The 24223-nt window shown below is 52.1% G+C and overlaps 2 protein-coding genes and 2 long non-coding RNA genes across 6 annotated transcripts; 3 read left to right on the top strand and 1 right to left on the bottom strand.

Annotated features, from left to right (window-relative positions):
- Positions 1 to 185: 185 nt before the first annotated feature.
- LOC104584875 lies at positions 186 to 1192 on the top strand. Its single transcript, XM_024463549.1, has 2 exons — positions 186 to 506; positions 612 to 1192. Exons 1-2 carry the CDS (start codon positions 459 to 461, stop codon positions 1044 to 1046), a joined length of 483 nt encoding a protein of 160 aa, XP_024319317.1. The 5' UTR covers positions 186 to 458; the 3' UTR covers positions 1047 to 1192.
- A 9510-nt stretch (positions 1193 to 10702) lies between these two features.
- LOC104584874 (pentatricopeptide repeat-containing protein At1g79540) lies at positions 10703 to 13506 on the top strand. The gene has a single exon (XM_024463548.1). The coding sequence runs from the start codon at positions 10858 to 10860 to the stop codon at positions 13261 to 13263; it is 2406 nt and encodes an 801-aa protein (XP_024319316.1). The 5' UTR covers positions 10703 to 10857; the 3' UTR covers positions 13264 to 13506.
- A 6363-nt stretch (positions 13507 to 19869) lies between these two features.
- LOC112272506 lies at positions 19870 to 20630 on the bottom strand. The gene is made up of 2 exons (XR_002966422.1): positions 20488 to 20630; positions 19870 to 20382 (listed from the first exon to the last, which is right to left on the bottom strand). It is a non-coding gene; the product is annotated as an uncharacterized LOC112272506 (long non-coding RNA).
- Positions 20376 to 24033, top strand: LOC112272505. Of its 3 annotated transcripts, none has more exons than XR_002966419.1 (5): positions 20376 to 21034; positions 21210 to 21351; positions 21803 to 22504; positions 22709 to 23576; positions 23689 to 24033. It is a non-coding gene; the product is annotated as an uncharacterized LOC112272505 (long non-coding RNA). The 3 variants fall into 3 exon arrangements; XR_002966421.1 differs by having other exon boundaries at positions 20376 to 21059; XR_002966420.1 differs by having other exon boundaries at positions 21140 to 22504.
- Positions 24034 to 24223: the final 190 nt, after the last annotated feature.

Genomic DNA, 24223 nt, shown 5'->3' with positions numbered 1-24223 from the left:
AGTTTAGACTCAGGCTAATCTAGGTACATACACCGACAAATGATCTTGGGCAACTTTCAAGGATAATCTGGAGAAATAACACGACTAATGCACTGCAATAGAAAATTTAGACGTCTTACAAGTGTACTTTGAAAACATTTGTTTGATTGGCAACTAGTTCTGTACCAAATCGTGAAATTTTTCTCACCGCGATACTATTTCTTGCTTCTTTCTGTCCGCCGAAGTTACAATCGGTAAAGTGATATCCACAATTCTCCATAACCAGTGGTAACTGCAACTAGAGTACTCGATTGTGTTCAGTGTTTTGTTAGTGCCAAACAAGCTGTTAGAGATAAGCCACAATATGCAGCTCAACGGTAGCATGGGGGTAAATAGATGTGATCTCGCGCGCGGAGTTTCGTTTGATAATTTTTTGTTTAATTTATGGCATTCTTTTCGTTCCCGTGTATGTGCACGCAATGAAGCCACACAGGTGGCAAGATGCCTGCACTCCATGCAGCCGCAAGGTGAAACAGAAAAGTGGAAGGGAGATCGATTAGAGATTCCCGATGCTTTTCTTGGTGTTAGAGCAAGAACAACCACCGGTTAATATATCTTGAGATGCAGCGCAGGCAGCTGCAGCTGGAGCTAGCGAATATACACAAGGAAGAATTGATCGAGGGATCGAGTACGGTATGGGTGCCGGAGATGGCTCGTCGGGCTGGAGGTCGTCGGGGTGCAGGAGCACGGGGGCGACGATGTCGGTGACGCCGCACCGGGCGGCGCCGGCGGCGGCGAGCATCAACATCTACGTCAACAACAACGTGCAGGGCGTCACCAACTCCGTGCTCGTCGGGAGCAGGGTGGTCATGAGAGACCCTGGAGCTCGCGTCGTGATCCCTGCTCGGCGTCCGCGCCGCGCCGGCCGTCTCGGCTTTCGAAATCGAAAGCAACAGAAGCTGAAGACGAAGATGGCGGCGGCGGCGGCGATGTGGGCTGCTGCGGCTGCTGCTGTTATGGTTTGCCTCGCCATTGCTGTTGTGATGCTTGGTGCGAACTGTAGGTAAGTAGAAGTGAGTTGAATTTGGGTACACTCTGTGTGTATGTGTTTCTTTGGGGAGACCTGTGTTCCATGGATCGGCGATCAGGTCTTAACCGAGAACTCGTTCGGATTTTTTTTAGTTTTCAGTAATTCGATTAATTGGAAATGTCACCATAAGTTTTGGTTCGGTTTTTGGTTTAAACCGATATAGGAAAGAGATAGGAGGATGGAAGCCTCCGCTCTCGCTCTCACCCATCGCCCCGCTCACCTCCGCCCCACCCCCGTTCCCCATCGCCATCGACCTCGCCCCCGCCCAGCCCCACCGCCGCCCTCCTCCCTTCCCCCCCTCCCCACCCTCCCCATTGGCCCCAAGCTCGCCCCGCCACCAGTTCCCCCCGACCTGCTCCTCCTTCGCCGCCCCAAAACCCGTAGCCGTTTTCCTCTTCGTTGCCGTCCCGGCGATGCCTTCCTCGATTTCTGCCTCGCCTCCTTCCACTCCCCTGTCTGCTCCGGCCTCTCCCGTCGACGCCCCCGTACCCCGCTCTGGATTACTGCCCGGGCGGGCTGCCCTGCCCCCAGCCGCTCCCAAGTCGCCAACGTCCTGAACTTCCATTTCACCTCGTTCGCTGACCGCTTCCCGGTGCTCGCGATCTCTCCCGACATGTTCAAGGTCATCGTCACCTGCTCGGCAGTGGCGGACGCGATGCTACGGCGGGGACTGTTCCGCTTCGCCGGAGCCCAACTCGTTTGCCATCCCTCCGCCGCGTGCGCGCTCTCCATTTCGAACGCGGGTGGGTCCCCCCCTCCATCCCCACCCATTGACCCCCCGCCAGTTGACCCTGCCCCCGCTCCCAACTTGCGCTCCGGGTCAGCTCCCCCCCTCCTTTTCTCCCGGCCTGCCGAGTCAACCCCCCCGAGAATAATCGTTTCCTACGCTGATGTTGTCCGCTCGCCGCTGTCCACCACCTGTCAGTCTCCCCCTGGCTGTCACCTGTTCCCCACGACCCCGCGCGAGCGCTGCGTGTCGCCATCTCACGCCTCCCCCCTGCCGCGTGTCACAGCTCCCCCCCTCTCCTCCCCTCCACTACACTCCGAGTTGCTGCCTCATACCGCCGCCCCCCGCCCGTTTGATCGTCATCCAACGGTTCCCGTTCCCTCGGTGTCGTCGAGGCTGGCTCCCCTCCTCCCGATGTCCATCGCCGCCGACCTCCTGCCACCCCCACTTCCATCTTCGTGTCTTGTGCCACCGTCTGACCAGGGACCCTCGACGCCCCCGCTGGCTCCTGAGTCTTCTGGTTCCCACCGCTCTCCACCGCCCCCGCGTAGCCCTATAAAAGCTTGCTTTCGTTGCCTTGCCTCCGATCACCTAGTGTCTGCCTGCCGCGATCCCGTCAAGTGTCACCGGTGCCTACGCTCTGGACACCGCCAGCTTTCCTGCTGTCTCCCCATGCTCGGTCGCCCCCGCCCCCCGATGCCTCGCTCCCCCTCTGCCACGCCCTCGCCCACCTCGCCTCTACCCGATCTCCCAGCCCGGCGCCTCCCCACCAATGCCGCCTATCTCGTCACCCCCCACCCCAACGCCGCCGCTACCTCCTCGTCCGCCCCGCCGTCCGCCTCCCAACTCCCCTCTGCCTCAGCCCCACCTCACGCCCCGCGCCCTTCACCCGTCAGGCATGCTGCTGACGCCGAAGACCTCCACCCCCCTGTGCACCCTGACTTCCTCGACGTCTACATGCCCCCGGTGGATTGTCAGGACTTTGCACACCTCGGCATTGCCTACGTGGAACCTGAGAGCCCCAACCCTGGCCCCCTTGTCCGTGGCACCCTCCTCGCTCATGTCCAGCGCGGCGTCGAGGCCCGCCTAGCTCCCTCAGCGCACGGCACCCACGTCGTCGTCTTCCGCTCCCCCCAGAGTCGCCTCCGTGCCGAGTTGGAAGGCACGTACCAGTTCCAGGAACACACCGTGTGGTTTGAGTGCCACGAGTACGCGGAGAACCGGGCACACTTCGAGCATGCAAGCTATGTCAGCCTGTTGCTCGTGGGGTTCCCACTCGAGCACTGGAACAGGCATCATATCCAGTGCGCGGTGGGGGGGGGGGCAACCCTACGCGCATTGAAGAATTCTGCCTCACTGGAGCAGACTACTCCGCCGCCGTCGTCGTCTGCAAATTCGACGATTACTTCGCTGTCCCCGACGAACTGCATGTCAAGCACGAGGACGGCGTTATCGGGGACGGCCCGCCTTCCCCACCACTCTCTCCTCCCTACGGCGGCGGCTCGGACGGCCGCGGTGGAGGCGGTGGTGGTGCTCCTCCTGGCGGGGAGGACGGTGGCGGTCCCGGTAGGGACGGCTGGTGTCCTTCGCTTGCTGGTGCCTCCTCGTCGCGCGCGCGGTGCGGTGCCTGCTTCGGGCCCCCCCCTCCTCGAGATCACCGGTGGGCGCGTGCACGGCGCGCCGGCCGCCGCCGCTTCGCTCAGCTCGCTCCCCTGTGACCTCCTCGACTACGCCGACACCCGCCCCTGTGCCATCGTCACTTCGGGGGGTGTTTCGTGCCCCAGTGCTTTGCACGTTGCTGTCTCGACGGCCTACTTTCACCTCTTGGTTGTGGGCCAGGCAAGCGGAGAGGTGGGCTTCTTCCGTATCCCCCGGTGCATGGGCCATACACATGATGCGGCCCGTGGGGAGGGCCTTGTTCACGCCAGCCTGGCGACTTGGGCGATCGGCTTCGTCACCGGCATTGCCAAGGGGGAGGCGTGCGCGTCCGTCATCTCCTCTGCCGTCTTCGCGTCCCCCCCCCCGTCGGTATCGACCCCGTTGCTGCCCTCGCCGCGGAGCTCCCCACCTGCCTTCGTGCCTTCTGCCCCTCGCCCCTGGTCGCGGTGGAGGCGGCTCGTGCATGACTTGCACTGGCGCGCCCTCCGCTCCCCCCGCCGACGCCCCCCGCTGGCTCCGCCCCCCCGGCCCCTTCGGCGCAGCGCTCGGCTGCGGGATGCGGAGGGGAGTGTCTTCCAGGACATGACCTCCAAGGCTATGTCGCTGAAAGTATGTCGTCTCGGCACGAGGCGACGATCAAGAAGGGCGTCTCCCCGTTCATGCCGGTCGATGTGCTCCGTGCGCTGGGTGAAAGCTGCCTCTCTCGCCGGATGAACTGCGCCGCCTCGACGGCGTCTCCCCGCTGGTGCTCGACGTCGACTGATGTTACACACCCTCCTGTGCGTGTTCGCTGCGTGTTTTGTTGTACATGACCGACAACCCCCCCTCCCCTCCCCAGCTCTCTCTGTCTGTTAGGCAGTTAGTTCGTCTCTGTGGTGTCTTCTGTTGTATATGGATGCTGTAGCTAGATGTCGTACTAGGGAGTGGTCTTTTGTGAACTGGAACGTGTGTGGTCTCAACGACGCCTCTAAATGCGCTCTCGTTTGCTCTGCCCTCTCTAATGCTTCCCACTCCGCGTCTTCCTCCAGGAATCTAAGCTGCGCTCGCCTGATGCTTCCAAGCTCGCCTCCTTCCTTCCCCGCGCTCTCTCCTCTCACGTTGTCATCGATTCTGTGGGGGCCTCTGGCGGGCTGATCTTCGCTTGGGACCCCTCCCTCCTTGACACCGTTCACGTCGATCGCCGTCGGTTTTCGCTGACCACGCGCTTCGTGGCCGCTTCGGACTCCTTCAGCTTTACCATCTCCAACGTCTATGGCCCGTGCGCCGCGGCCCTCCGGGGCGAATTCTTTTCCGAACTCACCTCCCTCGGTGACGCCTTCTCCGGCCCCTGGATGCTTGTCGTAGCCCGGGGCTTAGACACCGGGGTTGCTAGGTACCCCCTTTTAGGTTCGGCAGTGGGCGATGGGGATCGCTCCGGCGATCGCCGGCGAGGCCAATGACGAGCGTGGCAATGTACAAGCCAGTTTACCCAGGTTCGGGCCACCCGGAGGTGTAAAACCCTGCGTCCTGCTTCTGAGTATGTATTAGCCAATCAACAAGTGTTTACAGGTTGCCGGGGGAGTTCCCGGGGCGCTCTCTTCCTTTCCGCTAAATGGCTACTTACTACTTCTGGACTAAATCTCTAGGGATCGTAACCCAGCTAGATTCGAACCTTAGAAAAACCGGAAACCTTTGACCGGTGGCGCTGGTCTTTCTTTTATACTCAAGGGGATACCACAGGTGCCTTGGTCTGCATGGGCGATGCGCTTTTGGACATGCGCCGAACAAAGACCCTAAGCAGCTTGCCTTTGCTGCGCTGGCATGCATGCACGGTACAAAGCACGGTAGCTAGGGCGATACGTGCCCTAGATTCACTACGAGCTACTCACCGTAGGTTGACTAGACAGGAAACCACTTCCCTGTCGGAGCATTTAATGCTTGACTTGTGCCACACTTCACGCTCTGACCAGCCCTGCACAAAAGGAGCCTGCCGGGTGGCCACGTGGTGTCGATACTCTGCCTGCACTGGCACCGGCCCTGTTGTAAGCGCTTGCGCCAGGAGACACCCTCCCCGGCAAGTGAGCTTCCCGGGGGGCGTCCTGACGGGGATCTTCACGCTGTCATCTGGGGTAATTCCTGCAGCCCGGCTAGTCCTGCTCCAGGGCAACCCCCTTCCCAGGCTCCTGCTGAGCTGGTGGCTTCCCGGGCAGCTCGCACTTTGCTGCCCAGGGTGCCGTCCTTGCGGGGAGCAAGCGAGGCGACCCACGTGTTGAGCAACGGTGGTACCCCGGGTGCCACTGGTGTGACAGTAGCCCCCGGGCGTGGGCCGGTAACGTCTGTTCCCGGGCGAAATCATCCTTGGTCGGTTGCCGGGCTACGCCCTAACTGACGCGTGGGTCCCAAGTCGTTTCGGGTTCCCGACCATGCGCTGCTCCAGGGACTCCGCCGTTACGGGCAGAGTGGTGGGGGCGAGATTTCCGCCCTAACCTTCCCCCTAACTGCGGTGGTTAAGGCCACGTCGCGTATTCCCCCCTTAAAACACAGTTATCCCCAGCGCACCCGTAGGGTGCGGATCTGACCGTTGCTCAGCACTAGGGTGCCATAAAACTCCACCGCTGTGCTGGGGGGCAATCACTTAGACCCCAGTCCTTCCTCCTCATCCCCATCCCTCCTCGCGCCCCTAATCCCGCTAATCGCCACCCACATTCCCCATGGAGCCCAAGGGCCCAAAGAGGGGGAAGGGTTCCACAAGCTCTGCGGGCGACAAGGGCGAGAAAGCTCCCAAGAAGCCTGAAAGATCGGTATGGTCGGCTAGAGGGGGGGGGTGAATAGGCGACTAACAAATTTTAATCTTTTTCTTTTTCTTTTCTAGAAAGATACAAACACTTAACCTAGGGTTTACTAAATTCTCTAAAGGTAGAGACGCCACAAAGGCTCACTCTATTCTCCTCTCACGGCACCACAAAGGTGAGTGAGCTCGACTGATGGCTTCCTTGAAGGCGAAGACCGAACATTTACAAACTTGACCGGAGCTAGCTCCACAACTCAATTGGAGGCTCCCAATCCAATCCTCAAGCTCCACAATCCCTAAGGGAAGAGCTCAAGGCAACCACTTCCGTCTAGAACTCCCAAATGCCCAAGAGAAATGAAATCCACAAGAAAAACAAGGGGAATCAACTTTGTGACTTGGTGAAGCCCTAGATCTAGGTCTTCTCCTCCAATCCTCAAAGAATCAACAAGGGGGAAGCTTTATGGAGGAAGATCTAGTAGAATGAACCTTAGGGAGTTCTTGGGAGAGAGGGGGCTGTTCTTTGCTTCGTGTTCAGGCAGAAAACCCGTTGGGGATGAAGGGGTATCTATTTGGACTCTCCAAAATCTAACCGTTATGCACTGCGAGTTCCAGGGGCGGAACTTCCGCTTGTCACTGGAAGTTCCGGCCCTGTTCCGGTTCAACTTCCGGAAATCCACAATGGATTCTGGTAGCGTTGCGGACCTGGTCCGGAGGTTGGGCGGAAGTTCTGGGGTACCGGAACCCCACCGGATTTTCCGGACCTGGGTAGGCAAATGCACACCAGTTAGGCTCTAGAGTTGGTTCTCTCTCACTTTTTGGGAGGCTTTATGTGGGTGCAAGATGTTTGTTTGTATACGTGAAAAGCGATTCAACCATTACCTTCCCATGTGGACTCCCTCTTAATAGTACGGAGTTCCTACGACTGAATAACCGAAAAAGCCGCTAAAACTCCACTACTCTTCGTTTTCCAACTTGAGGGCATCGAATCGTTTTGCGCCATTTGATATCAAATCTGAAATACTTAACGCACGATTAGTCCACAACACATGTTGTCATCACCACCTCATTGAACGAGTACGGCGAGACGCTCATCTTCCCTGCCGGCGGCGACCACCAGGACAACGACTTCCGGGTGTTTGCCCGCTTCATTCTCGCTGGGTTCGTGCCTCCGTACTCCCTTTTCCTCCATGCTCTCATGGTGGCGTACCAGCTCAAAGTTGCGCAGCTCCACCCCACATCCCTCTTCCTTCTCGCCGTCTTCCAATTTCTCCGCGAGGGGTTTGTCGGGGTGATGCCGTCAGTGGCGTTGTTCCGCCATTACTTCTACCTGCGCGTCGAGCAGACGGGAGCGATGTCGTCGGGGGTCTCGTTCTACGCCCGCGACAAGATGAAATTGGAGTTCATCGTGCAGACCGAGAAGAAGATCGAGAAGGAGTGGCGCGCGGACTGGTGTTGGGTTCGCGTGGACGAGCCCGACGAGTTCATCCATACGCCCACCGAGCTGCCGTCGAGTAACGGCAGCTGGTGGGACCGCTACAACCGAGACGCGGAGCTCCTTCCCATCGCGCATCGTGCCGCTGCAGCTGCGGTCTCACCCTGCGTGGATGTACACGGGGCTCGGGGACACCACACGCCTACAAAGTGTGGGTGTGACGCCGGAGGTGATCCGGGGGTGGGTGAAGGGAATCATCGGCGAGGACGTCCCATTCATGGAGCTGCCCCCGGGGGCTCCATCCCTTCACGCCGGCGTCGCGGGCCTCCACGACATTGTCGGCAGCTACCCACCCTGTAACGAGTGGGGGCTGATGTCCGATCCCCCGGTTTCAGCCCCGCAGCCTCCACCACCCGCAACTCGTGGGAAGCAAGTGGCCGAGGAGAGAGAGGGGGGATCGGATTCCAGCGGGCCCAGTGACGAGTCCTCCGGCGACAAGGCTGGCGGCGTGACTGGAGCCCATACGGTCCTCCCTGAGGCGGAGGACGAGGACGATGTGCCGCTGGTGCGGCAATCAAGAGCGCCGGCGGCAGGAGCACCCAGCGGGAGTTCATCTCCCGCGGGTCCCGCTGCCGCAGCGGCCCCGGCAGCGTCGGCAGCGCCGACGGCATCAGCTACCTCCGCAACGGCCACAGGCGCCTCAGCGGCTTCTGCGGCAACTGGGGCTGCGGCAACGCCACGAGGGTTCGCGGTCCCGCCCAAGCGGGAAATCTTCACGGGCTACTCGCTCAAGGTCAACCCCCCAAGGTAAGCTGACATATTTCTCCCCCTTTTATTTACAAGTTTGTGTTTGCCTTGATTGCTTCGCTTCTTCGCTGATGCCTTGCAGGGACGGCGCCTCGGCGGGAGCCAGCAAGAGGGGGAGAACCGACACTGCACCCACTGCGCCAAGCAAGAAGCCGCGCACCTGGGTCAACGTTAGTGCCAGTCAGATTGGCACGAGGACCAACGGCATCGCCACTACGCCTGCCGCCGACCCGGTCCCAGAGGAGGAGGCGCCTGTAGTAGGTACAGACCCCTCCCCTGACTCCACTGTACATGCTCCTTCTGTTCGTTAACCCTTAACCGTGCGATCACTCTGGCTTGCAGGCGAAACCCAGCCTGCAGGGGGCAGCCCGGCAGCAGAAGCCGGGGCAGAGGGGAACAAATCTCCCCCCGCAAGCGCGGCGACCCCGCAAGGTACTCATCCAGAACTCCCTTGCGCTCGTCGCCGGGTGCCTTAGCTTGGCTTGAAGTAACTTATTTTGCTCTTGTCGCAGGTCCCAATGCGCCAACCACGGCGGCGGATGGCACGGTGATCGACCTCACCTCTGACGTTGAGTTGGAGGACGAGCCAGAGGTGGCTCTCGCGCCAAGCCCCACCGCCCCAGACACGACGGTGGGGGCGCCCACCGCCGCTACCGGAGTGGGGCTCGGCGGCGCGTCCCGGGGCGCGGGTCCCGCGGCTGCCCAGCAGGAGACGACTCCTGCCGAGAGCGTGGCCCCTCCACCCGACCCGCAACCCACGAGCGCGGGTGTGGAGGAAGACGCGGTCTGCTCCCCTGCAAGGGGACGATGCTCCTCACGGCCAGACCATGGCAGCGGGGGTCTTGTCGTTGTCCGCCGCTACCTCCAGCCCAGACCTCGGTATTCTTGCCGGGGCGACTTGGGACCCAATCACCTGGGACCCAAGTATCTACGATCAGGGGCACCAGTTCCTCGATGCCATCAAGGAGCAGCAACTGGCGTTCGTCACCTCGTTCAACAAGGTGAGGGAGCACCATGGGCTCGCGAAGCTTCAGCTGGGTGAAGTGCGGCAGGACGTCGAGAGGGAGCGGCAAGAGGATATGATGACCAACTTGAGGCATATGTATATTACATAAATCATATAATAGGAAAGGAATCAGAATCTGCCGAGTTGCTCATTTTTGATAGGAATCAGATCGGTGGCGGCGGCCAGTCCTGGGCCACGTCTTCGGAGTCGGCGCTTCTCGGGCTGCGCGGCGGCTCGGACTAGCTTGGCCCTGGCGGCGGCACTGACTAGACCTAGCTGCGTATTGGTCGGGTCTGCTCGAGCAGCGCGGCGGCGGTGTCTGTCCTTGCCGCGGCTTGAGAAGGTGGCGGTAGTGGTCTATCTGGCCGTGTCCTTGGAGGTGGCAGGCTTGGCTCGGTCCGGCTGTGGCGGCCGCGGGTGTTGCGGCTGCGACCTCACAGGATCTGTCGGTCAGGCGCTTTGTCGGCTTTCAAGATGGCGCAGTGCGGGTGGTGCGGGTGTGGTATTGGGGGAAACCCTTGGTCGATGGCAAGCCGACCACGACGGCAGTAACATTCTTTGGGCGTTGTCGAGGTGCTCCCACACCACCCTCGCTCTAGGTTCTCGAGTGAAAACCCAAAGTCCTAGAACTGGGCGACGACACTTCCCCTTGGGGGCGCTGTTGGGGGAATGTTAGTTCTGCGGGTGAGGTGATCTGGGTCGACGCGCTTTTGCTGGTCTGGCTCCGGTTCGCATCATCATTGCTAGGCTTTGCAAGTTCAATGCGTCCCTGAAGATTGGTTCATGGAAGTTGGTGGAGAGCTGTTTTTGGAGCGTGCGCATTTGGCATACGCTAAGATTAGCTTGTCTGGTTGTGACTTCGTGACCTCCGGATTTTGATGTTGGGTGATGGTGTCAGGTCATACGGCCCGAATAATGACCACATCTTTTATCAGGCTAGTAGGTATAGCTTGGTGGCTTTCGGGTGTTTGATTGATGTATTTGTTTTTCTCATGCCTTTTTAAATAAATCAGGGGTTTTAACATCGTTTTTGAAAATAATAATATAAATGGAAGAACTTATCTGAAATATAAATAATTGCCAACCAACCATAGGCTCATCCTCCTAGAAATTAGAATAGACTTTCGCTCTTCCTCACCCCCGGTTGCCCGTCTTCTTCTTCCTGAGATTCCCCTCCCACCCCGAGAGGCTCGTTTAAAGCGGACAAGGCACAAGTCAATCGTGCAACCGTTCGCTAATTTAGCTTCTTCGTGCCAGTACCCCAGACTGGCAAAACTATTCGAACATTATTTTCCAGCCCTCGCCTCTTTTCTCTCTCTCCCCCTCTGGTCTTCGCCGCCGCCGCCGCGGAAACCTCCATCTCGAACTCCCTCCCCTCGATGACCGTATGAGATGTGCGGCGGCGGCACGCTCTCTCCTCCCCCTCCCACCCGCCGCCGCCCCCGTCCACACTCACACCTACACTGCCGCCGCCGCATCCCCTTCCCCGGGCGCCAAAAGAAAAAGAGAGCTCGCCGCCGCCGACGCGCTCCATTCGCTGCTCTTCACGCTCCCTCCCTCTCTCCCCGCCCTCCTCCCTTGCCTCTCCCTCCTCTCGCCGCGCCTCACCCGCCGCACCGTCTCCGACGCCCTCATCTGTGCCGACCTGCCCGCCGCGTCCCGCATCCGCCTTTTCCTCTACTCCGCCATCAAACGGCGTCTCCGCTCCCCGCTACTCTACTCCCGCGCCGTCTCCGTCCTCCTCGCCTCCGAACCCGACGCCGTCGCAATGTTCGACGCCCTCGCCGACGCCCGCGCCGCTGGTCTCCCCGCCCCCTCCGCCGCCTTCAGGGCCCTCGTGCTCGCGCACTCCTCCGCCGGCCGACACCAGGAGGCCGTCGAGGCCTTCTCCCGGATGGGCGACTTCGACTGCCGCCCCACTGCATTCGTCTACAACGCCGTCTTCCAGGTCCTTGTGGACCGCGGAGTCATCCTCCTAGCCCTGGCGCTGTATAACCGGATGGTCAGCTCCGGATGCCTGCCCAACAGTACCACGTACATCGTGCTAATGGACGGGCTTTGCAAGCGGGGCATGGCAGTGGACGCTCTCAAGATGTTCGACGAAATGCTCGAGAGGGGGATCGTGCCCGACGTGAAGATCTATACCGTGCTTCTCTCGTCCCTCTGCAACGAAGGGAGGATAGAGGATGCTGGGCGGCTGCTGTGCTCCATGAAGGAGAACGGGTGCCCACCAGATGAGGTCACATACACTGTTTTCTTGAGCGGGCTCTGCAAGGCTGGCAGGGTCGATGAAGCATTTCATCGGTTTGAACTGCTCCAAGATGGGGGTTTCACACTTGGGTTGATAGGGTATAGCTGTTTGATCGATGGTCTGTTCCAGGCCGGACGGTTTGATGAAGGCTTGAGTTATTACACGGAAATGTTGGGGAAGAGTATTTCACCAGACATCACCCTGTACACCATACTGATCCGTCGTTTTGCAGAGGCTGGAAGAACTAAGGATGCATTCTTGTTACTTGATGAGATGAAGGACAAAGGGTTTGTGCCTGATACTTTCTGTTACAACACACTGCTCAAGGCTCTCTTCGATGTTGGTAACATAGATAGAGCTCAGTCATTGATGTCAGAGATGTTGCAGAATAATGTTGTCTTGGACTCCACAACACACAATATCATGATATGTGGACTGTGCAAGAAAGGACTCATAGATAAGGCAATGCAGGTTTTTGATGAGATGGGAGAACATGGTTGCCATCCGACGGTTATGACATACAATGCACTCATTGACGGACTCTATAGGGCCGGCATGCTAGAGGAAGCTCGGATGCTTTTCCATAAGATGGAGATGGGGAATAATCCCTCCTTGTTCCTTCGGCTAACCCTTGGTGCCAACCAGGTGAGGGACACCGAGAGCCTTCGTAAGCTGGTTGATGGTATGTGCCAATCTGGGCAGGTGCTGAAAGCCTACAAGCTTCTTCGAGGTATAATAGAAAGTGGAGTTGTTCCTGATGTTGTCACATATAACACATTGATAAATGGACTCTGTAAAGCGAAGAATCTTGACGGTGCATTAAGGCTCTTCAAAGAGCTCCAACTCAAGGGAATCTCTCCTGACGAAATCACTTATGGGACACTTATTGATGGGCTTTGGAGGGCACACAGAGAAAACGACGCCACAATGTTGTTCCAGAATATATTAAGGAGTGGTGGCTTCCCTAGTTTGCCTATCTACAATACTATGATGAGATCTCTTTGTAGGATGAAGAAATTGTCGCAAGCAATCAACCTCTGGTTGGATTACCTCCCCAAAAAGTACAATCTTTCACCGGAAGATGAAGTAATTGCTAATGCCCGTAAATGTTTTGAAGACGGTTTTCTGGATGAAACAGTTAAGGAGTTAATCAAGATTGATCAAGTATATGGTTCCCTTAACCCAAACCCTTACACCATTTGGGTGATAGGGCTCTGCCAGGTAAGGAAAATTGATGACGCTCTTAGGATATTTCATATCCTTGAGGAGTTTGGGATTGTTGTCACACCAGCATGCTGTGCTCTTCTTATCAATTACCTATGTTGGGACAGAAACCTCAATGCGGCAGTTGATATCATGATGTATACATTGAGCAAACGGTTCATTGTGTCGCAACCTGTAGGCAACCGTTTACTTAGGAGTCTTTGCATCCGCTACAGAAGGCATGATGCACAAGCACTTTCATGGAGAATGCATCTTGTAGGATATGATATGGATGTATATCTTCGTGAGGCTACAAAAGATTTGTTATACAGTCAATAGAATTGTCTGTAGCTTTGTAGGACTACAGAGCTGCCCTCAGGAGGGATGCTGATGTTTTGTTCTGTACCAATTTTGTTAGGTAAAACAGCAAAATAGGTTGTGATTCACTGATTTCTTACCTCTTGCAATGGATCTGTAATCCATCAGTTGAGTTGTAACTTCAATAATGAGGCAAAAAGTTTGATGTCTGCAATAAGTTATACCATTCCATTGGCACATTGCGTCAACATGCATTTACTTAAATGGAGGTTGTCATAATTTTACACTGTTGTATCTAATTTTGTTCTCCTCAGCTGCATCAGGAATGTGATACATCCTGTTGTAATCACGGATCAGCAGGAGTTTTTTTAGAACATGTCTCATAGAATAGTTTGAGGAGATGCATGTTTGGTCCATCTTATGATACTCACTGAATATAGACTAACTTTTTCATGTTCGATTGTGCTGCTTTTATCAAATTTATTATCATGTCATTATGGAGGTGAAAATTGGGCTGGTTAGATACTTTGCAGGTAAAATCTGACCAGATGAGGTTGTTTCTTCTGCTTGGTTTTTCTTATGTTACTGCGCAGCACTTCACATCATTTTTCTTGTTTCTTTCTTATGTGCTGAACTGTATACCCTTTCTGTTTGAAGTCGGAGCATCATATTTCATTGAGGAATTCTTAAAGCAGGTGATGTGTTAAATTAATTTGATACGGAGATAGACATCTAACTGTTGCACTATGTTTAATTGTCTCGAGCAATTCAAATGGCCTAATCTTAAAACCAGAATTTGGCATAATTTGATTAATCGCAATAAAACTGCTGAGTCAAGAATTAGAAGTGTCATAAGTTTCCATAGGATTATTTTTCCTTATTTTTCCTTTTCTTTTTCTAAAGTCCAAACATAGTGGCTTATTCTGTTTGTGATCCTTTACTGTGAGATTTGATCTGATTGTTTGTCAAGTTTCGTGAGGCGGCATTGGAACTAATCCGTTGTTTAACCCAATATATCTATATCATAGTTACTAGATTCACAGTATACTGGGTTCACAATTTTCAACTATAGTTCTTGGTGTTAATCTAATCATTTTGGTTCAATGGTTATTATTTTTTATCTCAGTTGATGATGCTTGAACCCGGTCATTTGTGCTTGACATAGGGAAATAAACTTACTATTACTAGTACCAAGAGTGCAAAAACAACTATGTGACAAATAGCATAACATAATATCCGATCAACCATTTGCAGTTAACAAGTACATGAGCATTACCAGGACAAGCTGCTGCAGCGTGCCTTCCTTCGCTGTGATGATACACCGACAAGAATCAGGTTAGCCACCGCCTCTAATTTCAAATCTGGGTCTTAGTGCTGGCCACCATGGCTGCTGCTTATAATTTTGAGTAAAAGTTTTGAGTCTTATTTTTGCCTGCATTTGACGACTTGGAGTACAAACTCCTACCTTTTACGGGCAATTTCGAGCCCTGGCATATATCGATCAACCGATCCTAATCAAGGTTGGAAGCCCATTACACCAAATCTGGTAATAATGGTCTTAATGCGCCCAGATGATATTAACTTAAGGGCATACATGTTGCTGTTGTATTCTCTTTTAACAAACCACTGGACAAATGTTTTTCATTTTATTTTTGAATACCCATCGTAGGATGAATTTCAGCAAAAATCTAAATATTGCTCCATTTATTTTCCACTAGCACACCGAATAAGATAATATGCTTTTTTTCTGTTCAAATTACAGATCTCTTCAAGCGATTGAGAGACTGAAAGTTTAGCAAAGAGTGTAGACATGTGTTCTTTCATTTATATGGATGGCTGTAACATAGAAATGGTTGGATTAAGATGGTATTTGTGTTTCTGTTCTTTGCAGATGCGGGCACTGCCATATCTGAGAATTTTCTTTAGGTTGATTCTGGATGACCCCATGGTTGGGTGGCAATTATTTACATTTCAGATAAGTTCTTCCATTTAGATGGCAATTCCCTCGGCTTACATTCATACTTCACATGATTTCTTAATGAGTTAAATGCAACAGAAGTCCTAAAAGTATCGTGGGGCTATCAAGTGAGTCCTAATAATACTATGAAAATGCATCTGAGTCCTAAAAGTATAGCAAGGGCATCCTCAACAAGCCAGTACTTACTCAAGGCAACAAGGCCTCCAACAGGTCGTTTCTTCGTTTCGTTACTACAATCCATCAAAACTACTCCATATTTAATAGTGCAAACATCCACCACAGAACATATCACACTAAGTAACGGCATGCAGTCCAACGGAAGTTCTTGTCGATACTTTGTCCTTGGTACCTGTGTTGTACGATTTCTTCTGCAACAACCGATTTCATAGTTTTTGCACTTCTCTCCTCCACCTCAGCCAGATGCGTGTCATGTTCTTAGTAACAGCCTACCTGGATTGTTGGAGATGCCCTGAGTGAGTCATTGGAGGTCCTATGTGTGCTACATCAGCTCTGACCTGCACACGTGGCAGGTTGACCACTGCCACACATGCGGTATTTTACAAAATACCCCCTAACAAGTTCATGTTCTCATTTTGTGGCCTCTCCATCCATTTCTCCACCTCAAAGTACAAAATCATATGGGCCAACACACGTCCAATGTTTCTACACTTTTAGTTTGAGGCCAGGAAAAGAATAGAATGGGCACAAAATGAGAAAATGAGACTCTTTAGGGTCTATTTTGTAAAATATTGCATATGTGGCGTTGGTCAATCTTCCAGATGTGCAGGTCAGAGCTGACGCAGCACAAATGGGACCTTCGATGACTCACTTACTATACTTTTAGTACTCAAATCTGCATTTTCATAGTATTAGGACTAACTTGACACCTTGGAGATACTTTTAGGACTTCTGTTGCGTTTAACTCTTTCTTAATTTATTACTTATAATATATTGTCATGTTTGTCTGTCCTTGCCCCGAGCAATGCTTTATTTCTAACCATATCTTGTTGGCTGTTGCATAACCAAGGGTATCTAGGTAACCAGCTTCAATGTTGTTTGTGCTGAATTAAAATTTCTATGCCATTGCCTTGACGTTATTTAGGGTAGTATTTTTGAACTACCGGCAATAGGTTGTCTACGCAGAGTCTGAACTTTTTTTTCCGAGAAAACACAAAGCTTGTGCCTCAGTTAAACTAGAATTCTCAGTTATAGATTTTTGACCTAATTCAGATGACAAGTAGCACAAGCAATAGGGGTACGGAGCTGAAGACAAAGGAACACATAACGAAATAAGAGTAACAGCATAGCATTGGGATTACAGTATAATGAAGAAACAGGGTACATGAAAGGCATTAACTCTTAATTAAGTCAGGACAAACCATGGAATTTGCAGGCAATGTTATTTCAATTAGATGTTTCATGTTTGCAATCAACCCATATTTTCTTGAATGCCCAATCAAGTCATATTAGCCGAAACGTGGTGGTTGGGTTGACTGGGGCTTTACTTGGTACACTGCTATTTCAGTTCCATCTGTGGTATTTATGTACTTCCTTTTGAAGTGACAACTTTGTGACTAAGGCACTAAAGCAGGACGCAACTAAGATTTTTAGCCTAGTTTTGGTTTTCAGTTGTTGCAGCCTTTGATCCTACTTTGCGTCCTACAGATCACACCTCGTGACTGTTCCTTTACTGGTGTTCAGAACCTTGTAGATCAACTGCCTACTCTTTGCATCACACAGGTGGTGACTGGCCAGTGCCAGCCTGTAGCCTGTATAACTGGTTGTAAAACCAGTTTGGCTTAGGAACTACGAACACTCTTCTGAGATAGGGACAACTAAGCTCATCTATGGATTTAGGCCGTACCAGTTAAATTGTTCCTTAATTATATTTATATCTGACTACTAGTGTTAGACACTGAAATTTCAAATTATTTCAGGTATTGACTTCTGGATGGGCCTCGGAGTAGCACAATGCAGATTGGACTAAGCTGTTGTTCACAATTAGTTAAGCAGCGAATGCTCTTCCAGAATTGTTAAAGCAAAGACACAAACCAACAAAAGCCAACAGTAGATTGGAGTATTTTCGTATGTCATAACAGTCAGCTGAGTATGTGACTCCACGAGTCAGCCTGCTTTAATTCAAGTACAATTGCAGATCTGAGCTCAGCGCTCCCATTACCATGGGGAGATTAGGTTGAAATGCATGCAGCAGAACAGCTACAGTTCCACAATCATGATCATATTGAAGTCCTGATAACTATCATTTATATCACCAAACACATGATGTTTGCCAAACCTTACAAAGCTGGGTTCTTTGAATGCATGAACGCCTTACAGAAAAACTACAAGTACATTGTAAAGAGATTACATGATCAGAAGTTCACAACTGCTAGCTGGGCTCTTGGGGTAACAAGGTGTGCAGACATGCAGGCCCCCTTGCTAGCGTGGCTGACTTGTGGCCTCACCTGTCATATCTCACTAGATTGAACTGTGACGGAATTGCCTTTTTTTTTTAATCTACTGGCTCACAAACCGTGCTTTTGCCAACCACATGGCAAACGTGGTAAGCAATTAAAATGCAATAAAAAAACCCGTGCTTTTGCCAATCTTTTTCCTATAATAAAGTGGTTATTGGGCAACCTCTGTCCCAAAAGTTATGTTCTTTTTATGTAATTTGCTCAGGTGAAAACAACTTTCTGGTGATAATCTGGAAACTTTCCCTCTGAACCGCCGATCGGAAATGGGCGCACTGGATGAGAGGTGGGATGGCCAAGAGTTAACTTAAACAATTTTTCAAATAACCCCCGACATCTTGTGACTACCATGGCACTACAACCCTTCGACTACTAAACTTCCTTTGTGACTCGATCGCCGGATGCGACGCTGCCAGTCTTCCGTGCGATTCGCCTGATGCGTTGCCGCCAGTCCTTCCGCGCGATTCCCTCGCTGCTCCTGTCTCGCGGTCTCGCCTCACATGACGCCGCCGCGCTCCCAGTCGCTGGCCTATGCCTCACGGCCCATACCCAGCGCGCGGCAGCAACGTCCCTTGTTTGGTTATGAATCCAGCGACTTCTGACGAAGCATAAAGAAAGAGTCTAGTTGTGATTTTGTTCTCACAACGATGATGGTCAACCGGAAATCAATCCTTCCCCCAATTGTTGAGGATAGCTTCAGTACACCCAAAAAAAGATACATCGGCGGGCCCTTTTGTGGGAGCTTCAGTTCACGATTTCTTTCAATGTGAACGATCAGCAGATGCCAATGATTTGTACCCTAAATTATTTCTTTGCAATGTGGAGGACAGAATTATGGGGACCCCAGAATTATTTGTACTCCAGTAAGATGTCAGTTGTTTGTATCCTTCTAATGTTCTATGGCAGAATTATGTCCCCAGAATCATGTCTTTGCAATGTTGAAATGCTGCGGGTTTGTCTTCTAAATCCTTCCAGAGTTGTACTCTGAACATCTGAACATAATTATATGGTCTATTTCTTGCTGTTGTTGTTTATGGAGCATACATGCTAGAAAATTTCCATCATTCTATTCCGGCATTGTTCAGGATACATGTACTCTTATCGTATCACTTTTCACAGAAGAAAACAGTTCAGGAATTTAGCCAAACACGGAGTCAACATTGATTTATATCAAGTGATATGCCTCCTATGTCTAATTACATCAGACAAGCACACTTCAGAACAGTGCTGCAGCTTGCTCGTACAGAAGGGAGGCTGCGGCTGCTCGTACAGGAGGAGGAGGGGACGGCCGGTGCCGGGACAGTCGGGTTGGATATCCTTGTCTGTCACCGCGGTCTTGTAAGGGAGATTCGGGCGGCGCTAGGGCTGCTAGCACGAGAAAAGGATTGCCTCGGCTCCGCATCCTCATCCGCCGCCGCCGTCTGGTAATTAAGAGAGCGTCCAGGCGACGCTGCGGCTGCTCAGGCGGTAGACGGACAACCTTGTAGAGCACGAGGAGGTGGTCGGAGGGAGGGAGGTGGGAAACCAAAAGCAGATCAATCAAGACGCCGGCGTACATCTTGGCGGCGTCTCCGGGACGATAGAACCAGAGGGGTTGAAGAGGATTCAAGGAATTTTGATTGGTTCGTGGGTGTGGAGGGGGGTTTCTGAAAAATCATCCCACCTCTCATCCGGTGCGCCCATTTCCGATCGGATGGTTCAGAGGGAAAGTTTTCAGATTTTCACCCGAAAGTTGTTTTCACCCGATACGCTCCCTTTTTCTATTGTCAAATACATATATTGCCGGGCTAACTGTTACAAAGTTTTACTGTTGAAATGCACAGGAACCTTATAGTAAAGAGTGGAGCGAGCGAGTACATTGCGAATAGATTACAGGATCATCAGGTTCACCATATCAGCTGTTGCCAGGTATGCTTGCGTTGCTGTGAGAGTAACCTATCCTTAGCATCCTCGATAATGTGAGAAAATAATGATTCCTCTGGGAAGCGTAAAATCGTGAGGTCAACTCGTGAGCCTCTTTGTGGGAAATTTCCAAGGAGCTATACCCCGTGTAGAAACGCGTATGATCTATTTCGAATTTATCAACACAAGGGGGAAACCTTGAGGGAGTTCAAGCACTGCTTCAACACCTTATGGTACTCCACACCAAGCATTTTTCTTTTCGGAACATCGTCAAGAGGCCAACGTGCTACTGCATTTCATTAAGAATAATAAAATGGCTTCATTTATAAGGAAAACCAAGCTGCACGGCTTATTCAAGGAAAACCACACGAAAACCTTGACCACAAGCATTACAAAGCAGAGCCGACAAACAAGTCGCAACTGCAAAGACGAACCGTCACCCGTTCCAATGACGCCGAACAGAAAGTAGCTCCTTACGCCAGAAGAAGGCAGGCAGAACTGGACCTCTCCGGCGACCGAAGCAAAGAAAAGGTCACCCCGACAGGTACAACTCGTGCATTGGCAAGCCCGCGCAACTCGAAGCCGTCATCTCTGGCCAAACCCAACTCAGCCTCACCACTACAAGCATCGTTTGCCACCAATCCAGGGCTCCAAAGGCAACGCCTCCAAGGAAGGCACGGCGTCCGAAGACGCCATCGTTGCCCGATACAGAAAAACCAGATCTTAGCTTTCGCTTGAGGCACCTTGATTGCAAAAGGGGTTGGTGCAGTGTTCTACCGACGATGCCTTCAAGAAGGAAAGTTGGTGTGAGGTTTTTACCCACAGCCCACAAACAACCACCCACGGACAAGAGGAACTTCGCAACGCGACAAAGGGTTGCAGGAGGCTGACCAGAGGCCTTCTCCACCACCACACGCACCAGAGCCGGCGCCTCCAACCACGACGTAGGCGCCTCACAGATCTGGCGACACCAACCGGTGCCGTCAGCTCCTGGGCCACGGTGCCGACCATCTCACCCCACGTCGGCCTCGCCGGCAACCACACACATCCCACGCCTGAAATCCCCCTAGCCTGCAGCCGCCCGGAGCAGCTGCTCTGGCCACCTCCTTAGCCGCGCCGCTGGCTACGAGGCCTCACCGGCCGCCTCCACGGATCCTCCGAGAAAGCTTCAAGATATGCCTTCATGCCCCGAAGCCGCCTCAGCCACGCTGGCGTCCTTAGAACTGGCCGGAAGGGGAAGGCCCCGCCGCCGTCCGCCCATGGGGGCTTCGCCCGCCGGCATCCTCCGACGGCGGCGAGGGGAGGAGGGTGGGGAAGTTGGACATGTTGGCGTCGCTAGGGTTTCGGGCCGCCCGAGCCGCTCCTTGGGAGCGACGCGGGGGAGACGTTGAGCTTTTTTGCTTCGTGTCCTTCTCACACTCTGCTCGATGGTTAATAGGTACAATCTGCTCGATGGTTAATAGGTATTACTGATTTGCTTAATAAACAGGCTGGGCCACTAATTTCGCCTCCGCGCCCCCCCCCCCCACCCCCCACCCACCAGCCCACTAGGTCCCTGTTGTCCACCAAGCCCAACTAGAAGACCTTCCTGATCCGTGAACTGCTCGATCCAGGTTGAACTCGAAGGGGGGCCCGCCTCCGCCCGAGACCCCGAGTCCCTGGCGCACGCAGCCAAGGGGCAATCGCTGCTCCTTCCGCCGTCTTTCCAAATCCCTAATGTCTGCAGCAGGATAACCGCGAGAGGAAGCTTCCAAGGTGACGTACCTAATCCCCAATCTAATTTTGCTCCCTAAATAAAGCAATCAAGCAGGCAGCAGGTTAATCTACTTCTACTCAGATTAAGAAATTTATTTTGTTGTTCATAGACCATAAGAACTGTTGGATTGTGTTCAGATTAAGACGTGTCTCCGAACTAAATTGGGTGAGACTTTCTCCACCATTGCATGATAGTCCACGTCGAGAATGAACTAGCAGTAAAGTTCAGTTCCGACGAAATTATTGATGCCTTTGATCTTTGTGGTGGTCGCCGTGATCGTAGAGATAACTTCAAATTAGTAGAAATGTAATTTGTATTTTTATTTTGACTACTTAGACCTGACTGTATTTGATATGATATCAAGACTATATGTCTTCAATGGAGTTCATCTTTCAGTTTTACTTTTTCTCTCATGCCGAATTTCTGGCTCCGTCCCTTTTTATGACATAGGCATTACGAGCCTTCAGATCGGCAGTCCGGGAGATAGGTTGCATCCATGACATGGTGAAGGTCCAACCGCATCAACATCTGCATAAACGCCAAAGAAGAATCTTTGTATGCCAACAAGCAAGACCGAGGCACATCCAGGAAGGGCGTCAACCATCAAGGCCCTCCAAGGGCAATCGTCATAACAAGCAATCCTCCAGAATGGAAACAACAAGTGTGGTCAATCCGACGGTGTAATGATGAAGTTCTCAGAACATACAACTCCGAAAGGCCGCCGGACAAAGAAAGAAAAAAACAAGTTCGTTGAAGGCTACGCGGCTATGCCGAAGAATCCTGCGACTGTGATCCCGGCTTCAAGGCTCCATCTCCTTTCTGTACACTGTACTGAAGACAAACCCAAAAGAACACCAGGTAGATTACTCCATCCCGAGCCGTGCCGTGCCTTGCAACACAACCGCTAGGGTTTCGTCCGTCTCTCGCTTTTGCGCTGTCCTCGTAGTCTACTCCATCCCGAGCGTCGGCGTGCACCAGCGATCGGGATAGTAGGTCTCCAGTTGGAAAGCGCTCCGCGCGACTGCTCGCTTCCGTCACCACGGGTCGTCTACCGTCCAAGTCCGGCGGTGCTACGTGCCGCCGTCTTCGTCTCCAGGAACGTCGTCAAGTCAACTCGATCGTCATCACGGCTTCTTCATCTTCATCGAAACAGTACGTAATCCGTGATCCGATCTACTGTTTAGTTATGATCTGTGAGATTATATTATTATTGATTGTGCTGTTGAATACCTCTAGTATATTCGAGATGCATATGCTAGTTGCTACTATCGTCATGATCTATATTATGGAATTAATCATTAATTTGTTATTATCGAAATTGCTTAATTTCCTGACAATCCAAAAACCTTATTGTAGGCAATTTCCTGATTTAACTATGAGTTTAGCCGATGCATTGAAGCCGGATAAATTTTCCGGGATGTACTTCAAGAGATGGCAATTAAAGGCCATGCTCTGATTGCAGACTCTGAAAGTATTCTGAGTGACAGACGGCAAACCAGAGGGAAATTTATCTGAGGAAACTCAGAAAAATTTCCAGGATGCCAATGTTGCCTTTAGAGGATGCATTTTGAGTGTTCTTTCTGACCGTCTTTGTGATGTGTATATGCACATAGAAGACGGGAAGGAGCTGTGGGATGCACTGGATGCTAAATTCGGTGCAACCGATGCAGCCAGTGAATTGTATACCATGGAGTCACTGAACGACTACAAGATGGTGGATAACCGTTCTGTAGTTGAACAGGCGCATGAGATACATATCATTGTGAGAGAGCTCAACCTTCTCAAGTGTGATTTACCCGACAAGTACGTGGTTGTGTGCATTATTGCAAAGTTATCTCCCGCGTGGAGGAACTTCGCCACGTCTCTAAAACACAAGAGACAAGAGATATCAGTTGAACAACTTATAGAGTTCCTTGATGTTGAAGAGAAAGCTCGGGCTAAGGACACCACTGAGAAGGCTGCTGATTTCCCGTCTAACGCCAATATGGTACAGAGGAACCTTCTCGGCAACGGAAAGAACAAAGGGAAGAAGTTCGCTGTTGTTAACAACAACAAGCCTGCAGACTACTACCTTCAAGAAGAAGAAAGTAAACAAAGGCGAGATGAATTGCTTCACCTGTGGAGAGCTCGGCCACTTTTCTAGAGACTGTCCTGATTGTGCAGATCGGAGAGGGAAAAGGGGACAGAAGACTGTCAATGTCGTGACCGCTAGCAACACTGACACGTATGGTATTTTATCTATTGTCCTTTCAGTATTTCAATCTTCATGTTGGTGGATTGATACGGGTGCTAATGTTCATGTATGTTCTGACATCTCTTTGTTTACTTCTTACCAGCATGGAAGGGATTCAACCGTCTTGATGGGGAACGGATCGCATGCAGCTGTTCGTGGAGTTGGTATGGTCGATCTGAAGTTTACTTCGGGGAAGATCGTGCGGCTAAGGAACGTGATGCATGTCCCCTCCATGAACAAATATCTCGTTAGCGGTTCCCTTTTATGCAGAGATGGTTTTAAGGTAGTTTTAGAGTCTAATAAAGTAGTTGTGTCCAAACATGGACAATTTATTGGTAAACGCTATGAGTGCGGAGGCTTGTTCCGTTTTTCCCTTTCTGATTTTAGTGATATGTCAGTGAACCATATTTGTGGCAGTGTTAATGATAATGCAAGTGTTTGGCACTCTCGTTTATGTCACATTAATTTTGGTTTAATGTCTTGGCTATCCACTATGAGTTTAAGTCCTACTTTCACCATTGGCAAAGGTTCTAAGTGCCATAGTTGTGTGCAATCAAAGCAACCTCGAAAGCCCCACATGGCGGCCGAGGAGAGAAATCTGGCACCTCTAGAACTCATACATTCTGATCTTTGTGAGA

The sequence above is a fragment of the Brachypodium distachyon genome, chromosome 4, assembly GCF_000005505.3.
Source record: "Brachypodium distachyon strain Bd21 chromosome 4, Brachypodium_distachyon_v3.0, whole genome shotgun sequence".
NCBI lineage: Eukaryota > Viridiplantae > Streptophyta > Magnoliopsida > Poales > Poaceae > Brachypodium > Brachypodium distachyon.
The sequence above is the reverse complement of the archived record's forward strand: the minus strand, read 5'-3'. Positions and strand labels throughout refer to the sequence as shown.